This window comes from Pogoniulus pusillus, chromosome 6, assembly GCF_015220805.1.
Source record: "Pogoniulus pusillus isolate bPogPus1 chromosome 6, bPogPus1.pri, whole genome shotgun sequence".
In the NCBI taxonomy this organism is placed as follows: domain Eukaryota; kingdom Metazoa; phylum Chordata; class Aves; order Piciformes; family Lybiidae; genus Pogoniulus; species Pogoniulus pusillus.
The window spans coordinates 20117244-20131644 of record NC_087269.1 but is presented as its reverse complement, the minus strand read 5'-3'; the positions used below and the strand labels follow the sequence as shown (position 1 = coordinate 20131644).

The following is a 14401-nucleotide window of genomic DNA, read 5'->3' as shown; positions in this document are numbered from 1 at the left end:
CTGGAGGTGTTCAAGAAAAGCCTGGATGAGGCACTTAGTGCCATGGTCTAATTGACTGGCTTGGGCTGGGTGCTAGGTTGGCCTGGATGATTTTGGAGGTCTCTTCCAACCTGGTTGATTCTATGATTCTAAATCTTTTCTGGGAAAATTGATACCCAAGCACATCCAGGAAGAGAGGTAGCTGCCAGTTAATGATGGAGGGCTGCTAATGACAGAAAAATTCCAGAGGCACCTAGTTCCAAGCCAAAGAAATGCAGTTAAACATCTAATTCCATCTTTCCTTGATTTATTATGAACTGCTAGGTAGAGAATTTTATTGGCCAGCTTCTAAGAATCATAGAATCAACCAGGTTGGAAGAGACCTCCAAAATCATCCAGTCCAACCTAGCACCCAGCTCTATCCACTGCATGATCTTCCTGATATCTCTGGTCCAGATAAGCTAGAAATATCCAGGCAGCACTCTGCCCTCCTGCCTCCATCTTTAACATTCTGAACACTTTTTATTCTTTATGTCCCAAACACAAAACAAGTTCTCCAGCAAAAATCCTGAAACTAAAAAATAAAAAGACTTGTTAAAGGCAGCAAGTCCTTTTTAAACTCCTCAGCTTAAAAATCCCACTGGTTTAACAATGGCAACAATGGAGACATCAGTAAAAAAACAGCCGCTTTTCAAAGTCTCATTCCTCTTTTTTTAAACATCTGAAAGCTTTTGAATTGAGGACAATTGCTACTAATGTGAAAGTTAAGGTCAGTTGTTCAGGTCATCCGACTTTCAAGTGAGGAGTTTGAACTGGAAATAGGTGAGCTAACAGACCTAATTCCCTCCTGAGTCTTATTCTGTAACCCAATGTATTTCAAATATAGAAATCAGGTTGGTATTTGGCACTGTATTTAAGCGCTCTGAATTAAAATACCCTGCCTCCTCTGGATGTAATAGGAGGCTTTGGAACAGAAACGACAGTTGTGAACAGCTGGAAACATGACCTAAAGGTGTGAGATGTCACCTGAAAGAAAAAAAGAGTTCTAAAAATTCATCATCCATGCTGGGTCACAAAGAATGAGGAATTACACATAAAGTATCTTCGTCAAGGTGCAAATACTTGCCGGTTAAAAAAAGACAAAGAAGAAAAACGATCAAAAAAAACCCTTACCAGCAAGTGACAGAAGGATAAGCCTAACAACACCACAGCAAACAAAGAAAACTGAAAACTGCTGCATTATTAACAAACACACAAATCATGCTTATAGCTGCAGCCTAACAAGCAAGAGGCATTGCACTGTTATTCGTCCTGGTATTTTGCAGTAATAATTCTTACCTCCTCGGAAATGCTGCAAGTGTTATTCAACACAGATGATTGTTTTACAAGGAGTCACCCCAAAACTAAGAATTTTATGACGTATGTAACAGATCAGCACCATCAGGAGCGTCTAGTTGGGCTGGAAAACTAACACCACTTTAGATGTTCCCACAAACCCAAACTCCCCTTGAAAACTCAAAGCCACATGCTTAGTCTACTGAACTGCTTGTGCATCTCTAGAGCACAGGCAGCAGAGAAGGCTACTACTATGTCATCAGCTCATAGTTGTGTTATTAGAAGCTTGAAGCACTTTCATTCATTCCTAATCTAAAATTGGTTTTCATTTACAACCCCTCCTCCTAAACAGTTGGTGTCAGAATCAAATCTTTTTTAGTGCAGCCCTGCTGAGATACCTGGAGGCCTCAGCACAGCCCAAGGTCTCTTCTGCGTTTCTGTTTGCATTCCAACACCAGAGATTAGTTGGGTACAGAATGAACAGCAATCTAAATGAAGAGTTCAGGGCAGTGCTGGAGTAATTTTTTTGCTGCAGACGGAGATGAGGCCAAGACCAGATCACAATAATTCCTCTCTGTGGTCACAAAGCACCAGCATGAGGTGCCAACGACTTTATCTGAACGGCTATCATCTTGTCAGTTTTTACTGGAGGAGGATGAAGAGGGTGTGTGTGTCTACAAGACTAAAGAAAGTTATACTCCGAGTCCAAAAATCTCATTCAAACCATCTAAGTAAAAAATAAGAACAAACCAGCACTTCAAATTGAAACAGACTGAACTTTGTTTCAAAATGCTTATTCAAAATGAAACATCCGATTGTGAAATTCCCTGCTTATCATGTTGTACTAGAAAATTATTGTTTCAATGAAATCACAGTTTTGAGAGAAGGGGTTTTCCATGTGGGAGGCAAGTCAGGCCCTACAGGCTGGGTATAACTTTGTGTTGCATCCTGCTCCACGTGCTACTGTGCACGTACAGCCTCTCCACCCTTGGCGTGTGAACTCCACCTTCCTTTCTGAAATAATAAACAGCCCATGTTGAGGTTCCAGGTTTTCCTGACAAACAAACAACACCAAAACGCTCATGTTTACAACAACAGCCTAACAACATGACTTTGTGCTATCGGCAGTACCATGTCCTGTAAGCTTTCCTTCTGGCCATTTAGACTTGCTCCTCATCACCTATCTACTCCCAAAAGAACACTGCACTATGAGTTATTTTAGTCTGGCCTTGCTCCTACAAAACCAACACAGATGCTGCTTCCCAAACTGCTGCAGCCTGTGCAGGCAGCATCAGGCAAACTACACAGCTAATAACCTCAGAAGCAATGCACAATTATGTTTGCGTAACTTGGCACTATCTCTACTCTTGTGAAATGGTATTTAATGGAGTCAAAACTTCCCAGTCTGCACATCTTATGGCCAAAAGGAAACCAGCCTGACAGCCTAAGAAATGCTGCTTCTTGTGAAATCAGCTGTTATGCTGTCTATAACACAGTAGCCTCCATAGATGTCTGAGCTGACTGAGGTAAGGCAGAAAATGAGCAACTTCTGGAGCTAGTAGACACATAGCTACATCTGTTGGAAGACAACACTTGTGCACAAACACACTCATGTAGCCGTGTCCAGGATGCAAATGCAGATTCCTGGGTAGTAAGATGCTGTGTCATGCATAGAGTTTTGCTTTCTCAGAGTTGGTTAGAGGATACATTGTGTGAGTACAGATAGTACTAAGTGTGCCTTTTATTCATAAAACCTGACCTTACCAGATATGCTGCGTATGATGCATGCAGACAAGCATCTTCCTATGAGCATCATGAGGGACTGAATCTCCCTGAGCCTTCTGCCACTTGAGCTAGAGGTGAGCCCCAAGGTTTTGGTAAAGAACAGTTTTATGATGCCCTCCAGAGACAAAGATGTGAGTACACTCTTGAAACCACATGCAGAAAAGCCACTCAGCTGTGGACTGCAACTTATAAGCCCTCAGGCCTTTGCTTCTTTAGCTAATACTAGTAACAACCCTTACAGCTTCTTTAAACCTCTGTTTTAGAAGGTGGCACAGTTCCACCTGCGTTAGACCAGATCCAACATGCCTCTGCAGTCAGCAAAGAGCTCAGGCTTCACCACAAGAGGAACAATATCAATGAAACAGATCAATCAATCATATTGTAAATTATCCTGCTCCTCCCAAGCACTGAATCAAAATTTCCATGATTGCTACAGACTTGGAGGTTTTTGTCAGCCCTTTCCCTTGCCTGGAAACCAAAGAGAGGAACATCACAAGAAGGTTCTGGTGAAGTACTCGTAGCATTATTTTCCCCATTTTGGAATAGTATTGTAGCCTGCCTTTTTGCAGTACCTTTCCTCTAAGAAATACAAAGGCCATCACACTGATCTCACCACCACAGAATGGTAGGGGTTGGAAGGGACCTCTGCAGATCATCAAGTTCAACCATTCTGCCAAGGCAGGGTCACCTGGAGAAGGTCATACAGGAACATGTCCAGGTGGATTTTGAATGTCTCCAGAGACAGAGACTCTAGCAGCTCTCTAGGCAGGCTGTTCCAGTACTCTGTCATTCTTAAAGAAGTTCCTCCACATGTTTAGATGGAACTTCTTATGTTCAAGTTTGTGCCTGTTACCTTTTCTCCTGTCACTGGGCATCACTGAAAAAAGACTGGTCCCATCTCCTGACACCCACCCTTTATAAACATTTATGAGATCTTCCTACAGTCTTCTCTTTTCCAGACTAAAAAGACCAAATTAGCTCAATCTTTCCTCATAAGAGAGATGGTCTAGTCTTTTAATCACTTTTGCAGCCCTTTTCTGTACTCTTTTCAGCAAGTCCCTGTCCTTCTTGAAACAGGGAGCCCATAACTGGACACAATATTCCAGATGTGGCCTCACCAGGACAGAGTAGACAGGGAGAAGAACCTCTCTTTACCTGCTGGCCACACTCTTCTTGATGTACCCCAGGATGCCATTGACATTCTTAGCCATGAGGACACACTGCTGGCTCATGGTCCTCCTGTTGTTCACTAAGACTCCCAGGTCCCTTTCCCTAGAGCTCTTCTCCAACAGGTCAGCCCCCAATCTGTACTGATACACGAGGTTGTTTTTTCCATAACTTTATACTTGTCCTTGTTGAACTATTAGAAATGACCCTGTCCAGATCTCCAGTCTGTCCAGGCCACACTGGATGGCAGCACAGCCTGAGGGGGTGTCAACCACTCCTCCCAGTTCTGTGCCATCAGCAAATCTGCTGAGGGTGCACTCTATCCCTTTGTCCAGCTCACTGATGGATGTATCGGATAGGGCTGGACCCAGTACCAACCCATGGGACATCACTAGCCACAAGTCTCCAACTAGACTCTGTTCCACTGACCACAAGTCTCTGAGCCTTGTTCCAAATCCATCTCACCACTCAATCATGCAATCCACACTTCCGAAGCTTGGCTGTGAGAATGCCATGGGAGACAATGTCAAAAGCCTTGCTGACATCAAGGCAGGCTGACACTGCTACACTGCTGCCCTCCCCTCATCTGTCCATCTAGCTATGTCACCATAAAAGGCTACCAGATTGGTCAAGCAACACTTCCCCCTGGTGAGTCTGTGCTGACCGCTCATGACATGCCTCTTTTCCTCTACATGCTTTGACATGGCACCAAGAACAAGCTACTGCATCACCTTTCCAGGGATGCTAACCAGCCTATAGTTACCTGGGAACTCCTTCTTGCCCTTTTCTGAAGACTTCCACCAGGCACCTCTCTTGCTCTCCAGGACTTTTTGAAGATTATAGACCAAAAACTTTGGGAAGCAGAACATGCTTCTCTGATATATGACACAACAAAAGGGAGCAACTTTATATAGCTTGCTAATGAGTCAACAGCAAGGCTAGGAATGGGACTCTGATCTCCTAGCTTGCATGACTGACTTCAAAATAATGCCTCCTTCAAGCAGGAGGTCTGTGATATTAACACAGATTCAGGAAAATTCAGGGGAAAGCTCCCAGGAACTTCACTGATTTAAGTCAGAACTAGAGAATGGTGAATCACAGAATCACAGAAATAATCAAATGGAAAAGACCTTCAAGATCATTGAGTCCAACCTATCACCTAATACATTCTAATTAACTAAACCATAGCACTAAGTGCCTCATCCAGTCTCATTTTAAACACCTTCAGGGACAGTGACTCCACTACCAACCTGGGCAGCCCATTCTAATGCCAATCACTCTTTCTGTGAAAAACTTCTTCCTAACATCCAGCCTAAACCTGCCCTGGTGCAGTTTGAAGCTGGGTCCCCTTGTTCTGTCACTGGCTGCCTGGGAGGAGAGACAGAGCCCTGCCTGACTACAACCTCCCTTCGGGTAGCTGTAGAGAGCAATAAGGTCTCCCCTGAGCCTCCTCTTCTCCAGGCTGAACAACCCCAGCTCCCTCAGCTGCTCCTCATCGACATCTTTCTTAAATTGAGGGGCCTGGAACTGGACACTCTGCTCAAGGTGTTGCCCAACTAGTGCTGAGTACAGGGGCAGAAGGACTTCCCTGGTCCTGCTGGCCACACTATGCCTGATACAGGCCAGGATGGCATTGGCCTTCTTGGCCACCTAAACACACTGCTGGCTCACTGAGAATAAATCTGTACTGCACTTGCTCTTGGGAACAATGGTTGAGGTAGATGGAAGCAGATTAAAAGGTCACTGACCTCTCTCTCATCTTTTGAGAGTAGCTGTCCACAAGAAAGAAAGTCTTCATATTTGGCAAAGGGGATGACAGGCTCTGGTAGCTCTCGAAGGTAAAGCTTCAGGAGGGACGCCACAGTGTGAACATCTGTGTTGCTGCAATAGAGAAGAGGGAGGGAAATTTAGAAACTCACACTACCCAAGAAGCTTCATGTCTTTTGTTGAAGGTGCCTCTTAGGGACAAAGTAAGTACATGGAAAGAAGCTGTTTTGCCACATTTGTACTGGGCAAGAGGGTCTGTCTGGGAACAAGAGAGATCATAGAATCAACCAGGTTGGAAGAGACCTCCAAGATTATTCAGTCCAACCTAGCACACAGCCCTATCCAGTCAACTAGACCATGGCACTAAGTGCCTCATCCAGGCTTTTCTTGAAGACCTCCAGGGAAGGTGACTCCACCACCTCCCTGGGCAGACCATTCCAAAGATCATCTGTTTTGTCAAGATATAAATGCATCTTAGGTAATGTGGGCATTGGAAAGCATGTGCCCAGGACACTGCTTAAAGTAGTGTGGTGCTGCAGATCTTAAGCCAGTGTGGATCAGTTATACAGTCCAAGCAAGTGTAGTGCACTAACAACAGAGCTCTGCATCCTCACACAATCAGACATAACCTCTGATCCTCTTTCTAAGCCCTCCTGCCCGATATTCTCCCCAGCCAGCACCCACCTGCATCTGATGGGCCACATTCCCAAGTGTCAACCATTCAGAGAAAAAAAAATTGGATGAAGCTGTATTTCCTCCTCTATTTTCATAGGCGTGGCTGCCAGGCTTGTTGGTCAAATCTCCTCACCCAGTCTGGGATATCTAGCATTTCCTAACTGCTATGTTGTGCTAGGATACCAGCTTTTCTTTTATCTCCACTTCAGGAACTTCTATTTCCTCTTTTCTCTCCTTTGCTGTATGTTGGGCTTGAGGTGTCTGGTTCCTTGATGAAACACATCTGTTCCTCCCCTTCCATTTCCTATACAGCTTTTCATGTATGATGATACCTCTCTCTCAGCCCAAGTTTCCTGCTGTACAACTCCATTAATCTTTGCAGACAACCTCCTCCAAGGTTTTGACTGTTGGAGGTTTAAATAGACTGTTTCACCAGCTCCCTGCTACTCATAGCATTGCCCTGAAAGTCTTTAGAGAACTCTGAAAGAAGTACATCAGTAACCACAGGGAAACAGAATTTCAGATCCCCACTTCTATTTAAAAGCTGATTCTGTTCATCACATTTTAAAGTATTTTTGAACCCACAGCTAAAACAAAAGAGGAAAAGGTACAACAGGAAGCTGCCAGAAGGCACCACTGGCAACAAATTATGATATTGCTATTCCTATGAAATATCTTCATCATATTTGAGAATAACAGTTTCACACAGTGGTTTCCTTCAGCTGATTAAAAGTACTTTACAAATGAGGCTAGAACCCCTGTTCTTTTCTTTTCAGTATGGAGTTTCAGGCACAGATGTTGCGCCTGAAAGCGCAGAGTCCAGACTACAGCCTTCAGGTCCACTGGCTGCAGTTACCAAGTCACAAAGCTGTATGATATGTGTCCAAACTTTCAGTAGCACTGAAGTGCCAGTAGGAGCTGACTGCTGTGGATGGTTCCAGAAGAGCAGTGCCTGGACTTTCATAAGAATATGCACACACATTTAAAACTCAAATTGAAAACCCAAGCCTTTTAAAAATTAATGTTGTAATTATCATTCATCACAGAGATCTGATCCACCACATCACAGGCAGGCTCTAGCATTTTGAAGACACAAAAGACATCTAAAAGCACTAACTGCAACTGAATGGAGGCGGGAAGGAATACCTTCCTTTCATTGCACTTGATTTGGAAACAATCATATGGATTTCACACCTGCAGAAAACATTTGCCTCTGCCTAGGTATCCCAGGCCATACACAGATAATTTTAGTGACAAATAGAGGACATTTTGCTTGGAAAAGCAATTGCACTTAGCCTCTCCCTTGTTGCTATCTCTGACTATACATATCAAAGACCAAAGAGCTTCAGTCGTCACATTGCTCGGGTACCCCTAGGCTTGCCTCCCTCAAATTCTGTTCGGAACCTTCAGTTATCACATTCCAAATCACTTAGTAGGAAAAAGGCACCGCATTCCTTCATGGAGATATTTACCACCTCTGTTAAAGGTGAGACTTAGCACTAATCTATTTAGCCAGTGCAAATGCCTATGGAAATAAAGGTGCTTGTATGGAAATAAAGGTGCTTTCTCTTTTAAGAATTCTAGGGGCAGTCCTGTCTTATCTTCGATGACATTAGTGTGGATTAGACTAAGGAAAACATGCAAGTGAAACTGTCATTCCTAATGCATAGCTACTCCTGTTCCAAAATATGAGCATTTTCCAAAATACCTTTGTTCGCTTCTATGTGAATTGAGATAGTTCCAATTCTGAACTAGAACACCCAGACATTTGGTTAGGAAGACAAAGACGTTGCTGAAGAAAAGATGAAGGGAGATAATCTGATGATTTCAAACTTTTTTTTTTCCCTCCATGAAAAGATCTCTAAATATTTGACACTTCCATTTAAGAAACAAATACTGACTGTGGTTAGGAATCAAAGAGACGAGGATGGGTGGTCTGGGAAGCTGAGGCGATGGAAGAATTAGAAGAATGTTCCAAATTAATGTCTAAGGATATTCTTCCCAAGATGAGACCAAACACTGCTGCTTATGTGCTACTGAGTGCAGGAGGCTGTGGTGCTACTGGCAATATCAAGACTGGCCATAGGTCCGGGGGAAGAGATACCCTAGGTTAATGTGCTGGTAATGCACTGCCTGCACTACCTGGAAAAGTGGTGTTTAAGTGAGTTATTAGTGAGTTCTGGCAAGAAAAGGAGACGGGTTTGATGGAAAATGGATCCCATATCTGATCCCACTTCTGGACCTATGATAGAAATTGGGTCAGATCTACACAATATTAGTTACAGACTATGGACAGGATTTGGATGCATGGGCTGTGAGAGCGTCCACCCTTCTGATGATTTGCCTGTCTGGGCTCAGGACCAATATAAAGATAACACAGCTGAGAGCCAGCCCCCATCCTTGCTGACCTTGGCCAGAGAGGCAGAAACTCCTCCAGTGAGAGCTGATATTAAGATGAGCCTCTACTGTTTATCTTCTGTCCAAACTACAACTCCCACTCTCACAGCCGTGTCTGTGCCTGGCTACAGACCCTGTTAACACGGACCTGGACCCTGGCTCACGTGCAGATTACATAGCCTGATCTTGAACCTGCTTCCTCACTATGGAATTGCCTTTTGATCACTAGACTGCATCACTGCTTGTGTTATGCAAGGCAGGCAACTGTTACATCCTTGGCTCCTGGTTCACCTTGATCTGCACAGCAGCTGGCCCTTGCTGCTCTCTGACATTGGCATGGTCAGTAGGACAAAAAGGCAGCTTGCACACCTTTGTAACAGATAAGAAGGCATCACATCAACATTCTTACACTGGGAAATAAAATCCAAACTGCCATCAAATTCAGAAACATTTGACATGCTTTATGACATGCAGACCAACCCCAAACATTGTACACAACAGACAGGGCAGACATGTGAGATCATAGAATCATAGAATCATAGAATCAACCAGGTTGGAAGAGACCTCCAAGATCATCCAGTCCAACCTATCACCCTGCCCTATCCAATCAACTAAACCATGGCACTAAGTGCCTCATAGATGATGGCAACTGCTCTGAAACTTGGTGACAAAGGAAGCGGAAGAGGTGCGATACACTTTGGTTGCAGCAAGGGAGTATGCGACATCCAAAACAGTAAAAAACTAACTGAAACCTCTGTCTTACCTGTTTCTACAGTGTGATCCCAGCAGCTGCTGAGTATGCTTCATTCAAATCCAGAAATGTGTTTCATTCAGCATGTGCTTAAACTGAAATGCTGGAATAATCCCATATAGATTAATGGGCTCAGTTTCAACCTCTGCTCAAGCACTTGACTGAATGAAGGCCAACAGCATGCAGGAGAAAGCCCCAAAAGCGCTTTCAAGTGAAGCGAACAATGGTGTGGAAAGACGATGTAAACTACAATAGTCACTGCAAGGTCATTCTTGCCAGGTTTTACATGCCACAGATCAACCAGCCTATATTTGGCAATGTCAACCTACCTGTCAAAAAGGGGCTTCTCTCCACAGTCAAAAGAATCCTGTAGATCTTTGACAAGGTTGGCTTGGCCAGGCATCCGAAAGAGCCCTTCCTCTCTAAGCCCTCGCTCCCGAATAAAATCCACGCACTGTTCCACCAGCAGCGGGGCCAGGCGCTGGCCATACTTTCTTTCGTACTGTACGGTGTCCTCCAATCGCTGTCCAAAGATCCCTGCCAACACAGACATCTGATTGTCAGCTTCAGCTGTCACTCAAGGCGTACAATAAGGGAAGCTTTCACATGGATGGGGTGAACCTGGGTGAAGGGCCAGTTTCTAATAAACTCAGAAGAACAAAAATATTTTCATAACCAAGACTTACATGCTGAGCTATTTCTTTTTTCCCTCCCTAAGAGTGCTTTAAGCTATCCTTGGACCTAAATCAGTTTATAAGTCATTATACACAGGGAAAGTGGGGTTAAGATTGTATTTATGGTCATCTGCAGCTGTGCTGAATCTCAAATTAAGTAAATACACTTCCATTGACTCTTCTGTTTAAAGGATGTCAAAACAAAGGCTGTATTGACTTTATGGGACTCAATTCCTTTCTGCATCTACCCACCTCTCAGCTGTCACACAGCTGCTCTTCAACAGTGTGCAGCTGCCCAACCCAACAGGTAACAATCCCGCTAGCAGGGACTGCTAACATGATAGAATGCAGCTGCTGACATTCAAGCTGACTATTGTGAAAACCCCCTACCATCCTGCAAGGTTTTCAGTTCTATTTATTTTCCTTTAATCAAAATTTAAACACAAGAGCAGAATGCATACAAAATACATTGTCCTTCCTGTTAAAAATGTGTGCTCCACTTCTTGCACCTTCCAAATATCAGAAGTACCAGATATGGTAAAAACAGACTGGCCAAGGTAGTTGTTAAGCCAGATCTACTGTAAACGCATATATTTAAGTATGAAGCCCTGTCCCTCTCTCTGAGGAAGCTGGAGTTCCAAGCCTGATGAATGCCATTAGCATCGCCTCTTCCGACAGCACAGAAAGGGCTCAGGCTGTAAGACTCGGAGTTTCAGTTCAATTATTGCGACTAGGAGACCTGCTTCATCTGAAAAGAGCTGCTGAGTTGTGTTCTAAAACTCCAAACACACTATAAGGTGTGGTGAAGTCAGGGCAGATAGCGTCCAGGTTAACCATGTTTTGGTAATAAGAATTTAATTAGGTGAGAGAACCTCAGAACCTATTCAATTTCACATAATATCAGACAAGAGCAGATAACAAAAGCTATTCAAAGATTTCTCAGAGTGAAAGAAAGATTTCCACTGATACCAAGGACCTTTAGATCGTGTGTTCAGTACTCAATTAATCCTGCAGGTCTGAAAAACAGCAGCATAAATTACTGGAGTTATAGTCTGTTCACAACCAATAGCCAGAAGTAGTGTTTAAGGGATACATGCAAGTGCTTATACCAGGCCATGGGATTTGATCAATTTCTAGGGCTCTACTTACCTTGCTGCTAGTAACCACATCTGCCATTTTTATTTTAGTGCTATATTCACAGGAGGCTGGCAGCTCCTAGCAAGAACTTGCTTAACCACCCTCTACTGTCCTTCACATGCGACATGATGTTAAACCAACCCTACCTGTTTTTCATATTCAGCCCAACCCTGCTGAATCTTCAGTAAAAAGAACTTTCACTATCAGTTTTAAACTATCAGAATAAACCAGACAAGGACTGTCCTAACCTAAATTTCTTTCCCCTGACTCTTATACATTAAGAACCAGAAACCTTCCTTACATCCAGCCTACACAATTGCATTACAGTGTCAGAGCTGGAGAGCCACAAAGTGTATTGAAGGAAATTCCCTCCTTATCCTGGCAGAAGGGCATACCCTGGAGCACAGTCGGTTTTAATCACTGTAAATATTGGCTTTCTTGCAGAGTAAAGATTTGACTAGTCCTTCTATCTAATTTGTTTGAATTTTCTCTGAGACAAATGTCTCTGAAGTAATATCCTAGGACAGAGAACTCTTCCTGCTTTTGCACAGGCTGCTTTCTAACCTCATGATGCAATCGCTAATGTCTTGGGGGACTGGACCCTTCCAGCCCCTCACATTCTATGATCCTATGTCTTGATGAGACAGCAGAACTGGTTGGTATGTGTGGCACAGCATTGTCCAAGGGTTTCCAGAGGCTTTTTAGCAATTTCTCAGGTAACTTCCAAATTCAAACCAGAGCTGAAAAAGTAAAATCTCTGTGGATCTGTTTATGCCTCAGCTTCTCTGCTTAGCCTGTTCATGGCAGGAGCAACCCAGCATTTAATTTCATAGTAAACACACATAGGAATGATCCTGGGAACAAGACTTGCAAGGCACAGTGCATGTGCCTTGGCTGTGAAAAGCTCAGCGTTAACCTGTCCTGATTAAGCTCCTTTATATTATTGTGCTACTGGTAATTTCTCCCTGTTTCTCTCACCTGAATATTTGATCCTGGCCCACAGGCCAATGCAAACCAAGGTCCTTCAGCACTAGTTACAGCAAGCCTGAGTCAGACCCCATGCTGTGCACCTTGGAGACAAACTTCATATTTTATCATCCATCTCTGAGCCAGGCTTCCTCCCACCAGCCCCATCTGTTTCCTTAAAATGATACATGGTATTCACTCTTCTAGATGTAAGGCATATAGGTTCAGGGAGGTCAAGCTGTGGTAGATGCAGGATAGTTAGAGAATAGCAGCCTTGTTTTGTTGGATTTCTACTTGTTCAGTCATAGCCACATTTTCTAAAGGCCTGTCTAGAGAAGGCTCTGGGAAAGAGCCTTCTCTGCATTCCTAGATGTAGACACAGAGAAAATGCTTTTCCAGAAGCTCACAGTCTGGTCTTCTAGACCTAATTCTCAGCAAGAACAAAAGCAGTGTCAGACACACACACATGCAAACATACACAGAGCAACTGCATACATAAGGTCCACTTGCAGAGCGAAGCTTTGTCTGTATTTCCTTAGCCTTGGTCAGCCTGTGGGCAGCATCATGCTCTAACAGATTTCAGAAAACTAGCCCTTGCCTTCCCAGTCAACTTGGATCACAACAGCAGTAGATTTCTGTATGTGCAATCAACACATCTATGACTTCTGAATTATAAGTTGACTGCAGCCAGAGACCATTGAGAGAGTTCACACAACATGACACTAAGGTAACAGAGAAATAGAAGGGTTTGGGATTCAGCAGAATCAGCAGATGGACTGTTTCAAGCACAGTATTAACATTATTATGGATGTTTGAGGCAGAACCAGACTCTGGAGACCCTTTGTAGGCAAGGAGGCCTATAACACCTTTTTCTCTTGGATGTAAAGGCAATTTTTGGAGAAAACAAAAGGCATTATAATATTCTTCTACTGCAGTACTCTTCACCTCCCTTCATATAATTTCAGATAGCTAACAAGAAAAATGAACCATGAAACCTAGACCAACATGGCTGAAGATGAAGCTGACCTACTATCATATGATGAGTGAAAAGAGGTAGCAAAACCCTGGGTTTCTTCTTGTATGACAGTGCGTGCCAAAAGGGCTGCACAAGTGAGATCACCTAAGTCTCACAGGTAATTTTTTTGCTGAGGTGAAAAGACCCTGAAGCCAGTCAGGGTGAAAAACTTCTCCCAGCCCAGCTCTCTAGGCTGCCTCCCACCTTGCTTTGGTAGTCCCACTCCAGTCTCATTCCAATTGCAGATCTATCCTATCTATGTTTTCTCCTTCTCCCAACCCTGAACTCTAATTTTCCAGCGAAGCATTAGAAAAGGTCACCAGGCACTGAACTATTTTGCCCAATCCAAGTGCTTTGATAACTGCAACTTTGACTTTGCAGCCCGACTTACACTGCAGCTCTATCTCCATGCTTTTATCTTTGTATATACTGGTCCTAATGTTCAGCGTTTTTTTGCTGAGCCATTGACCAGGATCCTCCCAGCTGCCACTCAGAAGAAAGGCTGCTTCAAAGCCAAGCCTTTTGGCAGTCAGACCATTAGAGTTAGGGTTCAGAGAAAGAAAGCATAGCACTGTAGTTAGAGTGAGGCTGGAAAGCTGGCCTTAAAGGAACTGTTTTAACTGTGCAGTGGCTGTAGAACTTGTCTGTGGCTTAGAAAAGGAAATCAGAGTTAGGGTTCAGAGAAGGAGCAAGCTAAGAGCTATCCTTGGAGTGGGTGGAAAGGGACTGTCAAAGGCAAGTTGGATCTGCTGA

General features: G+C 43.7%; 1 protein-coding gene across 8 annotated transcripts in view; it reads right to left on the bottom strand.

The window, feature by feature from the left end:
- Window positions 1-14401, bottom strand: part of ARHGAP22 (Rho GTPase activating protein 22) — a 164933-nt gene that overhangs the window by 15161 nt on the left and 135371 nt on the right. For all 8 annotated transcript variants that reach the window (XM_064144771.1, XM_064144774.1, XM_064144770.1 and 5 more), the window contains 2 exons: window positions 10186-10393; window positions 6015-6147 (listed from right to left, as the gene is read on the bottom strand). In XM_064144771.1, coding sequence (XP_064000841.1) covers window positions 6015-6147; window positions 10186-10393 — 341 coding nt within the window. The remainder of the gene's footprint in view (window positions 1-6014; window positions 6148-10185; window positions 10394-14401) is intronic.